This window comes from Rhinopithecus bieti, unplaced genomic scaffold (assembly GCF_001698545.2).
Source record: "Rhinopithecus bieti isolate Rb0 unplaced genomic scaffold, ASM169854v2 scaffold_23862, whole genome shotgun sequence".
NCBI lineage: Eukaryota > Metazoa > Chordata > Mammalia > Primates > Cercopithecidae > Rhinopithecus > Rhinopithecus bieti.
Genome location: NW_016811338.1, coordinates 78,324 through 94,481, shown reverse-complemented (window position 1 = coordinate 94,481; position 16,158 = coordinate 78,324). Strand labels below are relative to the sequence as shown.

Here is a 16,158-nt window from a genome sequence, read left to right as displayed (position 1 = left end):
TGATGTTTGTGTGTGCTTGCTTTGTGTGGTTGAGTTACCTAAGGGCCTGACCTAGAGAACTGCGTCTAATCCGTCTTATCCCCTGTTTTGTCAGATGAGAATGCCTGGGGCTTGAGCAGGGTCGCGGGTAGCTGGGACAGAGCATCACTTGTGGCCTACTGTCCTACTGCCCTTTGATCTTTGTGAACACTGTCTTCGGGACTGAGATCTGTCCCCCACTGGCACTGGCCCCTGGAGACTGGAGTGAGCGTTCGTGTGTGTGTGTGTGTGTGTGTGTGTGTGTGTGTTTACGCACACGGAGGAGCTCCCCTCCTCCCTGCCGTCTGCCCCACTCCCCAGCCCCTCCCTCCTCAGACGTCACCGTTGTGCTCTTTGCAGACTGGCTTTGGGCCTGGGAGGAAAAGAGAGAGTGGAGCCCCCGCCAGACTCCAAGCTGAGTGCTGACAGCCCCTGGGAGTTTAGACGTCCCTTCTCACACACGGTGCATTTGATAGAACACTCCCTGAGGCACGCAGATCCACAGCTGGGGGGAGGCAGCACCCACATTTAAAAAGGTAATAATACCCTGGTCTTCTCACTCCTGGGCTTATGCTCCTCAATTATGTCATCCTCTTGAGTGACCTGGGAGGAAAGTGAGCGAATAGAAGTGAAAGACAGAGCCTCCCGGGAACTTGAGAATTAAGTAGGCAGTTTGGTAAGGTAGAAATAGAGGACTAGAAGAAGCGAAGACTCCAACCCTTCTTACTCCTATGGGGATAGTGGAGGGGCTGAATGGGGAGGATCAGAGAAGGGGCTTCAAAGATGGTGGTAAAAGTATTTTTTAAGCTGAGTGGTAGGTATATGGGAGTTTAATTTTTCAGATTGTTTTATTGTTATTTTACCATCTATATCCCTCCACATGTATTACATACTCTTACAGATGTATGAATTAAACAATCTTAAGTGAAAAATAATTAAGACTGAGCTGGGAATGTCTGGGACAGAATTCAAAAGAAGGAGTTGAACTAGCCCAATATATTGGAAAAGATACTGGATGTAGAAAGAAAAAGAAACAGAAGGTTCATGAGAAAAAAAAAAAAAAAAACAGCATGAAGGAGAGAAGACCTATAGAATTGAATGTCTGTAATATAAACCAATTTTCAAGGTCAGGTTAGCCATTTGCTGAAAAAATGATCCTGGGTTTTACCTTTATACCCTCATCTGTCATTTAATCATCCAGACATGGAATATCTATTCATCCAGAGAATACACGGTGTTGTTTCTCATTGTAGTAGCAATACAATTCAAAAGGATGCAGATTTGTCTAAAGGCAGAGAGAACGGTTCACCTCTTTCCTTCCTAATGTAATCAATGTGATTGTGTTGAAATGTGGCCTCCATAGATTTTCAATGCCTATAAAGCCTGGCATGTAACAGGTACTTTTGTATTCCTGGTGCTTGAGAGTATGGACTCCGGCCCTGGGTTTCCTGGATTTGAATCCTAGATCCACCACCACTTACCACCTGTGTGATTTTGAGCAAATAACTAATTCTCTGGGCATTATGATTTTGGAGTTTTTGTTTTGCCTATCCATAAAATGGGGATAGTGATAGTAAATACCTCATAGGTTTATTGTCAGCATTAAATAAGTTACAGAAATCACATGTAATAATGCCAGGAACCTGGTAAGCACTGTTGTTACTACTACTACTAATAATTACCACTACCGCTACTAATTACTACTGCTGCTATTATTATCTTTGCCCATACAAAAATGACTTCATGTTCTGCATATCATAGTGACTTGAAATTTTCACTTAAAATGTATCTAGGACATTCTTCTAGGTGGATGTAAAATATATTCAACTCATCCTTGAACTAGCTCAGAAAACAACTAGTGAGATAGATATGTGAGGCCTCTGTTCGGGTTGTACTTGTGCCAGCACTAGAGGCAGCAGAGGCTGAGGGAGAAGGCTTCTAATGGGCAACTCTTTGGGGGGTGTGTATGGGTAGATGACTGGGGGCAGTGCTACAGGGTCTTATGCTGGATACAATGGGGTATCTGGGGGCTATGTGGAAGTTGGATAGGTGTGGGTTTGGGTTAGAGATGCTGCATCCACAAGCATCAAAAATGGTTCTAGGAAACATTCTTTGTCATTAGTCTGTCTATCTGTACTTCTAGGTTTTCATTTATCTCCATTTGTAATTTGGTGTAGCAGTAAGCATCCCTGTACATATATCTTTGATGCTGTCCTTATTTCTGTAAGAAGAGTTATTAGAAGAAGGTTTGTTGGGTCTAAATATAGGCACACCTTTGAAGCCAAGTAGGCACCATAAAATTGTTTCTGAAAAAGAGTGCAGATATTCTCTATCATTCCTGCAGATTGTGATGGTCTTTCAGTATAGAACAGTATTAGCCTTTCAAATATTAAAACTTATTAGCCACCTTTGTCTTCTTCATCTTCATGTTCTTCCCATTCTCCTCCTCCACTTTCTCCTAGAAAGGAGTATTGTCTTTTTTTGACAATATTATGAGCAACACACAATATATTTTCCGTTACTTGACTACTAGTGAGATTGAGCATCTTTTCCACAGAAGTGGCCGTTTAAATCTTCTTTTCTGTGCCATATCTGCTCTTGGAAGGATAGTATTTCCATAGATAGAAAGATTTGGGAGAGGGAACGGAATGGAAAGAGAATGGGAAGATAATCTAAAATGAAAGCAGGACATGTCCAGGGGCACCTGGCAGACTGGATGCTGCAGGGAAACAGGCAGCAGGAGAAAAGGCAGGAAAAGCCAGGGAATGGCCAGCTCTGCAGGCAGTCCACACTGGAAGGCAGTAGATTGTCCCTGGAGACCAAGATGGAGCATTGAGAGTAAATAACATGGTTAGAGTGGTCTTAGAAAAGTAAAGGGTAGGAACAGGTCCTGGTAACTTTGAAATTGGGTCGGTTGAGTCCAGGCATGAATTACTAAGGACCTAAACTAGGTTAATGGCAGTGTGATTGGAAACCATGAACAAGGATATTGATAAGACTTGTGACCAGCTGGATATGGGAGCAGCAGGGAGAAGGGACATACGGTGACACTGTGTGCTTTGCTGTCCTGATTATTTATGGGCACCAGGAGGAGCAGGGAAGAGACAAGCTTCTTACTTACCAAATGTTCGTGTCAGTATCTTCTTAATAGTTCCCTGAGATAGGTAGGTTATTAATGCTTCTGTTTAACTACTAAAAACATTGAGCTTATGTAATTTGCCTTAAGAGAGCTCCCTTAGAGGGAAATTAATAAATTTAAGACTTTTTTAGCTTAGAGACTGGCTATAAATGGCCATTGGGGTCTTGAACTTGTTACCTCAAGACTGGGGCTCTTTTATCCTGGCTTATGGAAGGCACATAGAGATACATGAGAAACGAATGTAATAGTAGTTAGCATTAGTGTTAGTATTAATATTGGTAACAAAATATGAAAACTATTAAATCAGAATCTACATGCTCAATGCAGTGCTTATAAAACCTATGTTAGGTTAAATTCTTTTTCCACTTTGCAAGAATTCTCTATTACTCACATACTTAAATTAAATGGTTTATTCTTAACCAAATAATTATAAGCATATATGAGTATGCATATATAAATAATTGCATACTTATGAAAGGGCATTTAACCTATGTTATTTCCTTTAATCCTCAGGACAAGCTTATATGGCAGATATTATAATTCCTATTTAATTAACAAGGAAACTAAATCTGAGATGTGTTGTCTAAGTCTCACAATTGTTAAGCAGCAGAGTTGAAATTCAAACTCAGACTGCCATAAGTCCAGAGCCCAAGTTTATAATCGTGTTGCATATTATGTTGAGAGTGAGCATGTTATCTGACAAGGGAAATAGACAAGTGGTAAAGGCCAAAGATTAAAATGTAAGGACTATCTGCATATTCTAAGAGGAGTTCAGAAAAGGACAGAAAGTAAGTGGTTCTAGAGTTTGGATACAAAGAGGTTACCTCGGGCCATACTGACAGAGGTGGTTCAGCCTCATGGACTGGGAGAGCAGTGATGTTCTGTGCTGCTGAGTGGTCACTGAAGATGAGACACCCTGCATGACCTGACCATGAAAACACATCTGTCCATGGAGGAAGTGTTTCAGTACAGTACTTGTAGCAGAGGTCAGACCATAGAGCATTGTTAGTGGGGATCTCATTGTGAAGAAGCAGAGGATATTTGTGAGTTCACCTCCACACTGTTGTCAGCTGCATCCCAGGTGCAATTAGGATTCTGCAGTAATTTCATATCTTGTTACCTTCTGCTCCTGGTGGTAGGAGACTTGCATTTAAACCACAGAGGACTTCCACTTTCCTCTTCTTACCTAGCCTGTGACATTGACCACAGAACCTTCTCTGAAAGCCCAGGCATTTCACATAGAAGTTCTGAGTAATCTGATTAGTGTGGGAGCTAAGAGGGATGGAATGGGCTGGGAGCACAACATGCCGCTCCACTCTATGAATTCCCAGCAGCTGCTGTAGCAAATGACCACAAATGGGGTGGCTTAAAATAACAGGAAGACATCATTTCACAGTTCTGAAGGTTTAGAAGTTTGAAATCCAGGTGTCAGCAGTGTGGAGATTCTGAGGCAGAATCTGTTCCATGCCTCTCTTAGCTCCTGGTGTTTGCCAGCAATTCTTGGTCTTCCTTGGCTTGTAGACTCATCACTCCGATCTCTGCCCCCATTTTCTGATAGCATTCTCCCATGTGTTTCCAAATGTCCTCTTACGAGGATATCAGTCATTAGATTACGACCCATTTGGATCACCTATGACCTCATCTTAGCTTCATTACATCTATGAAAACCTCTTTCCAAATAAGTGCTATGGGTTAGGACTTCAAATGTCTCTTTGGGGGACACAATTCCATGCTCATTCCTTCCTTCTGTTTGTTTCCGTCTGTGATGGAAAAGTATCAAGCTCTCTGAGTTTGTCCACAGAGTTTAAGAGGAGAGGGCCCAGTGGGGTCTCCTGGACTTCAGTCACTAACACCGAGTGCTTGAATCATTTCCCAGTGTCAACCTCATCTGCATAGTGGGAAGAATCCCCCAGCTACTGGAAGAGTGAACTGCTCTATTTGTTTCTTTGTTAATCCATTGTTCACCAAGCTGAGCCTTTGCTTTCTTCTCTGCAGAAACCAACAGAGCCATGGCGACTCCTTCTGCTGCCTTTGAGGCCCTTATGAATGGCGTGACAAGCTGGGATGTACCAGAAGATGCCGTTCCATGTGAACTGCTTCTTATTGGAGAGGCTTCATTTCCTGTGATGGTGAATGATATGGGCCAGGTCCTCATTGCTGCCTCCTCCTATGGGCGCGGCCGCCTGGTGGTCATGTCCCATGAGGACTACTTGGTGGAAGCCCAGCTCACGCCCTTTCTCCTGAATGCAGTGGGGTGGCTTTGCTCTTCTCCTGGGTCTCCCATTGGTGTACACCCATCCCTGGCACCTTTGGCCAAAATCCTCGAGGGCTCTGGAATGGATGCAAAGGTTGAGCCAGAAGTGAAAGACTCCCTGGGGGTTTATTGTATTGATGCCTACAATGAAACCATGACGGAAAAGCTGGTCAAGTTCATGAAACGTGGTGGCGGCTTGCTCATAGGAGGACAAGCCTGGGACTGGGCCAACCAGGGTGATGATGAAAGGGTTCTCTTCACATTCCCCGGGAACCTTGTGACCAGTGTGGCTGGCATTTACTTTACTGACAACAAAGGGGACACGAGTTTCTTTAAAGTCTCCAAGAAGATGCCCAAGATCCCAGTGTTGGTTAGGTGAGTACCTTACCCCCACTTGGGAGTTGGCTCCAGGGTTAAAAAGCAGACCCGGTTCTTAGCTTCAGGTTGCTCCAAAGCTAATGGAAGAGTGCTCCCAGGCACTCAGTTATGGAATCACTACATATCAACTAGATTTTTTAAATGCCCTGAGGCATAGGAGGGGCAAGGTCCTCACTGCCCCTGTCTTCCCAGACCAGACCATTTAGCTCTTTGATAGTTGGAACTTACTGATGGCTATGGTCCCAGTGTCTTGCATAATCAAAACTGTGCTGTTGACCCCAACAGTTGGCATAGTTAATCCAGATGGTTTACAGGAGAGGTTGCTTTCAACAGGAATGTGAAGAAAAGGAAAACAGGCATGAAGGACCCCATGAACCAAAGCCTAGAGATGTGTGGGAAAGGTTTTGAAATGTCCATCCAGGTGAGGTTAGGATGCGATAGGAAGTAGAAGCCTTCAGAAGTTAAGATATCAGAAAAGATGGTCCAAGTTATATGTGCTAAATCTAGGAGGGGCAAAAGATTGATGATCAGTAATGAAGGAGTCAGGTGATGGGTACGGGACAGGCTGCACGGGAAGTTATTGGAGTGTACTGCCCTGTCTGCTTTGCTCTCACTGCACTCCAGCACCACATATAGTGCCTAACAGATAGCAGGTCAGTAGGTGCTCAGTAAACATCTCTTACATGCATGACTGCATGAATGAATGAGAGGGATTAGAAGCTGGATTAGTCCCAGGAGCAGAAAAAGTACGTTAGGTCACTCTCCATATTCTATATTAACATTCTCAGCATCCTCAGAACAAACAACACTGATATTTCTGACTGATGGGAATGGAGCAAGGTAGGATTGGGTGAGGAAGACACACCAAGGGTATCATGAAGGTGTGGGAAATGAGCTATGACTTCTCCTTGGCATGGGACTTTTAGGGAAGTTTTAGGAAGATCAACCAGAATAGTTAGTCTACTCTGGTTTTGGACAAAAAGATGACTCATATCATTTTAGCCCAAATATTGGGCTTCTGCAAAGGAGTTCAAACTCTGTTCATTCATCCATTTATTTAGCCAGAGTTTATTGAATATATTATATCCCAGGCATTATTTCTTATTTCAAGAACCTGATTTGCAAAGATCTGAGAATTAGGGGTGCAGGAACATCTCCAATTACAAGACTTGGAAACAAAAGTTGAAAACCAAGTAACTGTTGTAGGAAGAGGGCTATGCTGTCATTGTTCATAAAACCTGGAAACCTGGATCTAATCTACAACCAGTAATTGCACAGTGTGACCTTAACATGTCCTTTCAATTCTCTTTTTCTCTCTAAAGGAAAGTGTTGGCATAGAAGCTCCTACTGTCCCTTGTAGCTATTATTCCATTTTTCAGTCTACAGTGATCTCCGTACGTTCACAGTCATCAGAGATGCATAGAAAAGAACTCCGTGCAAATGGTCATACTCTAAATGCCCAAATGCTCCAATAAATTTGGTTTGAAAATACCCCCAGGAAACCTGAATTGACCAACCTTATAAATTAATGCTATCCATGCCCCCTTCAGTTTGAAAATGGCGAAGGGATATTAGACACAAAAGAGACTTGGTTGTAAGTTTATTTATAATAAGCATCTTGCACAGCCTTGGAGGTCATTGCTGGTTATTGCTGGTTATATGTTAGGCATATATAGAATCCTAATTAGAGGTTTTAGGTCAGAATCAATGCTCAAGCGTGGTGGGGTGAATGTATTTACCTAACTCATGCTTTGTACTTCTTACTATTTTCTTAGCCATATATACTAAAGTTGTTTTAACTGATTTTCACAAAATAGAACTTTTTAGAGAGTGAGCACAAGTGGCAAAATGTGCTATTTTATAACAGAGATTGCCTCGTCACAATTGTTTTCTTTTCCTTTTAAAGAACATTTTTTTCCTTTTTAATTTTAAAATACGTGCTTCTTGGGAAAAAAGTAAAATAATTCAGAAGCATACAAAGTAAAAAGTGAAAGATCTTTGTTCTCCACCTCATCCTCTGCCTCTCACTAATTCTTTTCTTCGCCCCTTCGCAAGAAATGATCACTGCTAATGGTTTGGAAGGTATCTTTTCTAATGTTTTTCCTCCATTTATGCATTGGGGTTAGAGTTGGGAGAGCTGGACTGGTAGAAAGAGAGAGAAAAAGAGAGAGATCTGCAACTTGCTCTTTCATTTACTATATCCTGAGCATTTTTTCATATCCCTATAAGAAGATGGGCATCATCCTTTTGTAGCCCATCTTGCATTCATTTGAATTGTCCCGAAATTCATTTAACCGTTTGCCTATTAGCACATTAATGTTATTTCTAGTTTTTTCTTATAAATAATAATACAATGACTGTCTTTTCACTGCAACCCCTAAGCTTGACATACCCCTTTTCATTTTAAAGACTTGGCAATTTCCTTTTAGAAACATGTAATTTTGGAAATTTTTAAATACATAACAGAAATAGAAATAGAACAATGAGCACATGTACTCATCACCCAGGTGATGGTATCAAATCACACCCCACCCACTCCTTAACCTTTCCCGTTTGTTTTGAAGCCAGTCTCCAACAGTGTATCGTTTTTCCCATAAAACAGTATATCTCCAAAAGATAAAGACAAATTTTTAAATATAGTCACAACACTGTTAGCCCATTTTTAAGATTATCACTATTTTTCTGTCCTAACAAAATGTCAATAACCATATCATTTTCAAAAGGATTCCATAAGTGTCACCTGTTATGTACGTATGTCTGTACTTAACTCTTTAAATCAACTGATTATATAATCAGTTAAGTCATGGAAATATAAATAATATATTTATATTATATGTTGATCTAAAGGTTAAGTATAGAGATATGTATATCACAATTGTTTCATACTCTCAATGTGATTTTAGAATTGAATTTGGCTTTTGCTTTATATATTTCAAAGCTATATTTTATGTTTATAAAACTCATGACCTTTTATGGCTCATACCTTTTGTCGTCTAAAATATTATTTCTTGCATTTAGTATTTTCATCTTAAACTCTATTTTGTCTAACATAATTATGACTCCTACTTTGTTTTATTTGTTGATCTTTTATTCTTTCTTCTGTTTTAAAGATATATCTCTTGGTACAAATCTGATTTTAACTCAATTAAGAGTTAAAATGTATATAATTAAGGACATTGATATTTTATATAATTAAGGACATTGATGTTTTTCTTCTAGTTCCATCATCTTATTTGATGTTCTTTGTTAAACATCCTTGTTGCTTCTTTTTAAATTTTCCTTTGATGCCTTTAGCTTGATTGGAGTTTCTTTTCCCCTTCTCTCTGTTTGGAAATTATACACAATTTTTGTATCATTATTGTAGCTGCCTTTAATTTCTCCCAGCTCTTTCTTTCAAATTTTTCATACTTAAGGAAAAGTCAGAATAACATAATAATCAACATACCCTTTACCTAGATTCACCAGTGGTTACATTTTGTCACATATACTGCATAAGTATACATAGGAAGAGATTATTTGGCCTAGCCATTTGAGAGTAACCTACAGATCTCAAGAATGAAGGAGGCAGGTGATAGATATGACACATCATACCTGACTACTTCAGCCTGTAGCTCCTAACAAGGACATTCTCCCATATAACCACAATAGTTATCTCGCTCAAAACATGTAACATTGATAGAATGCTGTTATCTAATGTCCATGTTCAAATGTCTCTAATTGTTCCAAAAATATCCCTTTTTTTAGATTTTTAAAAATATAGGATTTAATCAAGTTTCTGTATCATGTTTCTTTAGTCTCCTTTAATCAAAATAGTTCCCTAGCTTTTTAAAAATCTTCCAGGACATTAGTATTTTTGAAGTCTGCAGTTCAGTTGTTTTATGGAATGCCCTTCAGTTTGACTTTGTCTAATTGTTTTTTTTTCCATAATTACACTCAGTTCACACATTTTTGGCGAGAAAATAATTTATGTTGCTTTCATCACAGTGTCACAAATTAAAGGCGCATGAGCTCAGTTTGTCCAATTATTGGTGATGTTCAAATTGGTCATTTAATTAAATTGGAGTTTGCCAGATTTTCCTATTTTACTGATTTTATTTATTATATTTTATTTCTATTTATTTTATTCCTTCCCCCCCCCTTTTAAAACTAATTTAGTGTGTGGTGTGACAATTTGAGATCTATATGAATATCCTGTTTGCCAACAACCTTTCACCCAGTGGTTTTAGGTTTCATTGGTGATCTGTGCCTGAGTAAATATTTATGAAAGTGGCTACTTCTACCACTTCAGCCACTTCTGAACCTTTCTTCAAAATTCATCTCAGGTATCACATCTTTAGAAACCTGTCCCTTACTCCTCTCCTCTCATTCTGATATAGATGAGTCTTTTGTGCTCCTATATTAACCCAACATCTTAGCACTTACCTCAGGCTAAGTGATGGTTTACTTGTAAATTTCTCCAAGAACTGATTGACATCCTTTGGTAAATAAGACCTTTGCCTCCTCACCTTCACATTTACTGTTAGGTTTGTTCTTTTTAAATATTTGTTTTAGTATCACTCTATACTCATGGATCCTTTTCTTTTAAGATCGAATACATTACAATCCATTTATAGTCAGTATTTTTTGAAGGTCAAGTTGTCCCAAATTTGGCAAGTTAAAGCCTCATTAAGCTGTCTCCTGAGCCCATCAGATTTTTTTAGTATTTACTTAATTTCTGACATAAAAAGATGTTGCAAGTTTATGTTGTACTTCTCTTCTCAAAACCTGGATTCAGCCATTTCCTCAAGGAATGCTAGTTCCTTTTAGTGGTGAATGGTATTTAGAAACCGAGATCTAAAGCATGCTCACTGCTATGGTGTCATCATTTCTGGGTTCCTCAGAAGAGAGAACCATGATATCTTTTAATCATACATTCATACTGATACCTTCAATTTTAATTCAAAACCACAGGATTCTTCTTCTCTTTCACTCATTCCATATTAGTATTCTTCTGCCATAGTGAGAATCCTGGTTTCAACAGCTTCAACATTTACTTATTTGCTCAGTCCAGTAATACACACAAACGAGTTTCATGATTACTATACCCATACTATTACCAATGACAAACTTGATAAGTTATTTTTGCCTTCCAAATATACCACACTGAGCGTATAGAGTCCAGCAAGTACTATATTCAAAAGTATTTGAGTTGCTTTTTACATTTGGGCCTGTTTTTATTCCATGTGGGGTTTTCTCCATATTTGTTTATTTAATTTTATCTTATGAATGCTAACTGTTAGCATGGCTACAATAGCAGAATACACATTCTTTTATGTGCACATGAAAATATTCATGAAGATAGACCATTTGCTGTGCTATAAAATAAGCCTTAGCAAGAGTAAAAGAATTGAAATCATACCATATATGTCCTCATCACAGTGGAATTAAATTAGAATTAAATAACATAAAACATATCTGAAAATTCCTAAATATTTGTAAATTTAAAACATGTTTCTAAATACTCCTTAAGTCAAAGCAGAAATTACAAAGGAAATTAGAAAATATTTAGAACTGAATAAAAATGAAAGCATAGCATGTAGAGTTCTATTAAAACAGTGCTAAGAAAGATATGCCTTTAAATACTTTTATTAGGAAAGGAGAAAAGTTGAAACTCAATGAACTATGTTTCCATATTAAGAATCTAAAAAAAGGAAATTGAATCAAACTCAAAATCTGTAGAAGAAACGAGGAAATAATAAAGAGAGCAGAAATCTGTGAAACAACTTTAAAAAAAAAAAAAAGTAAATCACTGAAACCAAAAGCTGATTAGTTGAAAAAAAATCATTAAAAGTGATTAACCTCTAGATAGACTATGACAATAGGAGAGATGACACACAAATTATGAATTTCAGGAATAGAAGAAGGAACATTAGTACAGATTCTACAGGCATTACAAGGGTAATAAGGGAATATTACAACTTTATGCCAATAAATTTGATACCTTAGATGAGATAGACCAATTTCCTGACAGACAAAAATTACCAAAATTGATACAAAAAGAAACATGAAATATATGCTAAATAAATTGAATTGTAATTTTAAACATTCCAACACTAAATACTGTGTGGTATCCTGGAATGGATCCTAAAAGACATTGGTGTGAAAACTGATGATATTTATATAAAATCTGGAGTTTATTTAGTAGTATTTGATCACTGTTGACTTCTTAGTTTTGCCAAATGTACAATGGATGTTTTACTATATTGCAAGTTTTCAATTTTCTTACATTTCAAAATAGAAATTGTATTTAAAATCAACAACACAAAGAAAATTCCAGGCCCAGACAGCTTCATTGATGAATTTTATCAAACATTCAAGGAACAAATAATACAAATCCTACATAAACTCTTTTTAAAAATAGAAAAGGAGGGAAGATTTTTCAACTTGATTTATTAAAACAGCATTTCTCTAATACTGAAACCAGAAAAGGACATTGTAAGAAAGCTACAAAACAATATCCTTCGTGAATATAGATGAAAAAGTTCTTAATAAAATATTAATAGAATGCAGAAATATATAAAAAGAATAATACATTATGACCAAGTAAAGCTATCCTAGGATGAATGACTGGTTTAACATTCAGTAATCAGATTAACTCACCATATTAATAGAATGAATGAGAAAAACCATGTAATTCAAGGCTGGGCATGGTGGCTCACACCTGTAATCCCAGCACTTTGGGAGGCCAAGGTGAGCGGATCATTTGAGATCAGGAGTTTGATTTGAGACCGGCCTGACCACCATGGTGAAACACTGTCTCTATTAAAATATAAAAGTTAGCTGGGCATGTGGCGTGCGCCTGCAGTCCCAGCTACTGGGGAGGCTGAGGCGTGAGAATCATTTGAACCTGGGAGGCAGAGGTTGCAGTGAGCTGAGATTGTGTCTCTGTACTCAGCCTGGGCAACAGAGTGAGACTGTCTCAAAAAAAAAAAGAAGAAGAAAAATCATATAATTCAGTAATACACATATGAAATATTAACCAAATTCAATACCAAATCATACCAAATTATGATAAAATTTCAGCAAATGAGAAATAAAAAGGAACTTCTTCAACCTGATAAAATGTCTATGAAAATATATAGTTAAAATATTCTTAATGGTGAATACTGAACATTTCCCCCTAAGACTGAGAACAAGACAAGGAATAATACCTGCACTCACCTCTTCTATTCAACATTGTGCTACAGGTCCTACCCAGTGTAATAAGGCAAGGAAAAGAAGGCATAGAGATTGGAAATTAAAATAAAACTTATATATGTGTTTTGTTTTCTAGAACACTGAGTCAAAAGACGGGAAATGTTTGAATCTTGGTGTCAGAAAACAAATTTAAAAGAAAATCTTCTTACATTTAGAAGATTTTAAATGACAAGATCTGTTTAAACATAAAGTAAGTCAGCAGAGCATTTCCTAGAATGGAATTATTTTATTTTAGAAGTATTTGCAAAAGCATGATCATCTATGTAAAAAAAATCCTAAAATATCTACAGAAAAGCTATAATAATTAATTTTAACAAGGTTGTAAGATACAAAATCAATTTACAAAACCAATTACTTTTTTAATATATTAGCAACCAACAATTGGTAATTAAAATTTAAAAATACAACATTTAAAATAGAACCCAAATTATGAAGTAGTAAGTGTTAAATTTAACAAGATATGTCATGAGACCTGTATGGTGAAAACTACAAAACATCTTTGAGAGAAATTAAATAAAACCTACAGAAATGGAGAAATATACCATGTTGATGGATCAGAACACTTGATATTTTAAGATGTCAATTTCCCCCCATTAACCTACAGATTTAATGCAGTCCATAGTTCAAAATGATTCTAAAAATATACAAATGAAATAGAACTAACATAGGCTAGTTTTAAGACTTTTTACAGAGATGAAGTAGTCAAAACACTTTGATATTGGCATAAAGATAGACATGCAGATCAATGAAACAGACCTATTTAGAGATAGACCCACAGATTTATGGTCAATTGTTTTTTGACAAAGTTGCTCAGGTAATTCAATGAGGAAATGACAGTCTTTTCAACATATGGTTCTGGAACAACTGGTGAATTGTGACCCTCACCCCACTCCATAAAAGCAAATATTTAAAAATAGATCTAGAGCTAAATGCAAAAGCTAAATTTTAAAAACTTCTAAACGAAAACATAGGAGAAAATATCTGTGACCTTGACCTTTGCAGTTTTGCCTACATAGAACACAAAAGTACATGAACCATAAAAGGAAAAGATTAATAAATTGAGCTTTATTTTTTAAAAGTAAATAGCTTCTGCAGTTCAATAGTCAGTATTAAGGAAACAAAAAGACAAGCCACAGACTGGAAAAAAAATATTCGCAATACTTATATCTGACAATGGACTTGCATTCAGAATACATAGAGAACTCTTACATTCCAATAATAAGACCACTCATGTTTGTTTGTTTTTGTTTTTGTTTCCTGAGACAGGGCCTCCCTTTCTGTCCCAGGCTGAAGTGCAGTAGCACAAACATGGCACTCAAGCAATCCTTTCTCCTCAGTCTCCTGAGTAGCCGGGACTACAGGTGCACACTACCACACCTGGCCATTATAAAAATTTTTTGTAGAGATGGAGTCTCACCATATTGCCCAGGCTGTTCTCAGCCTCCTGGGCTCAAGCAGTCCTGCCTTGGCCTCCCGAAGTGCTGGGATTATAGGCATGAGATACCACATCCTGCAAGTTTTTTTTTTTTTTTAAGCCTAAATATTTTAACACATTTCACAAAAGATAAAATATAAAAGGCTAAAAGCCCAAATGATTCTATCATTAATCATCAGAAAATGCAAAAACTAAAATCACAATGAAATACCCTATGGCACCATAAAAATGGCCAAAATTAAAGACACTATACGAATTGTTGACAAGAATGTGGTTTTATACATCGTCAGTGGGAAAATAAAATGACACAACCACTTTGGAAGATGATTTGGCAATTTCATATAAAGTTAACTGACAATTAACATACAATTTAGCCATTTCATCACCCTTTATCCAAGAGAAAGGAAAACATGTCCACACAAAAACTTGTACATTAATGTTTAGGGCACCAAACCCAAACCAAAGACTACCCAAATGTCCATCAACAGATGACAAGATTAACAAAGTGGAGACTGTCCCCAGAATGGCATAATACACAGCCGTAGATGAAGATGCATTACGGATAGTGCCACAGTATGCATGGTTCTCACGAAGTTATTCTGAGTCAAAGAAGCCAAACTCAAAGGAGTACATACTTTATTATTACATTATATGAAGCTCTAGAAAAGACAAATCTAATGTTTATGGATAGAAAGCGCATCAGTAGGTGCCTGTGGTTGTGTGTGGGACCTGGATTGATCATACTGGGGCAAAAGGTAGCTTTTGAGGGTGATAAAAAAGTTGTATATTTTCACTGTGGTGGTGGTGGTGGTGGTTACTCAGATGTATAAACTTAGCCAAAGCTCATCAAGATGTACTTTGTGAATTTTATCATATCAGTGAAGATGATTGTTAAAAATGGGCATGTTTGAAATTTCAACACCATTTAAATGGGTGCAATTAAAGAAGTCTCATTCTCTTCCCTATTACTTGTAATCTGTTCCCACTAACTCCTGTAGGTACCCAATTTCATTAGTTTCTTGACTGTTATTTTCTGTTTGGTTTTGATGGAAGTATATGAGCATAGATACATATTGTTCCAGATATTTCACAAATTAAACATAGCATGCTACGCATAAATTTTTGAAACTTGCTATTTTCTTTTTTATGTTTAAATCAACCCATTTACCATTTTTAATTTATTTTACTGTATATATTTAAGTGTACAACAAGTTTTGATATGCAGAGCAAAATGGTTACTATAATCAGACAAATTTACATATCCATCGTCTTCCATAGTTACTTCTCTTCAGTATGTGTGTGGTAAAAGCACCCTACTCTCAGCAAAATTTCAGTATACATTATTCAAGATAGTCTTCATGTCATCCATAGTTATCTAGGCTTGTTCATTCTACCTAAGTGAAAATTTCCACCCTTTGAGGTACTCCTCCCTGTTTCCTCCCCTCCTCATCCCTAGTAACCACCATTGTTTTATTCTCTTTTCCTATTTATTTGACTTTTTTGTTTTGTTTTGTTTTGTTTGAGACGGAGTCTCGCTCTGTCACCCAGGCTGGAGTGCAGTGGCGCGATCTCGGCTCACTGCAAGCTCCGCCTCCCGGGTTCACGCCATTCTCCTGCCTCAACCTCCTGAGTAGCGGGAGGCGCCCGCCACCGCGCCTGGCTATTTTTTTTTTTTTTTTTTTTTTTTTTTTTTTTTTT

At 37.5% G+C, this 16,158-nt stretch overlaps 1 protein-coding gene across 8 annotated transcripts in view; it reads left to right on the top strand.

Moving 5' to 3' along the window:
- Positions 1 to 16,158, top strand: part of TCAF1 (TRPM8 channel associated factor 1) — a 51,608-nt gene that overhangs the window by 19,897 nt on the left and 15,553 nt on the right. For 6 of the 8 annotated variants that reach the window (XM_017893740.1, XM_017893746.1, XM_017893745.1 and 3 more), the window contains exon 2: positions 5,153 to 5,786. In XM_017893740.1, coding sequence (XP_017749229.1) covers positions 5,167 to 5,786 — 620 coding nt within the window. In that variant the 5' untranslated portion in view covers positions 5,153 to 5,166. Of the gene's footprint in view, positions 1 to 378; positions 555 to 5,152; positions 5,787 to 16,158 lie in introns of all 8 variants that reach the window. The other 2 variants (XM_017893743.1, XM_017893741.1) reach the window with 1 other exon arrangement.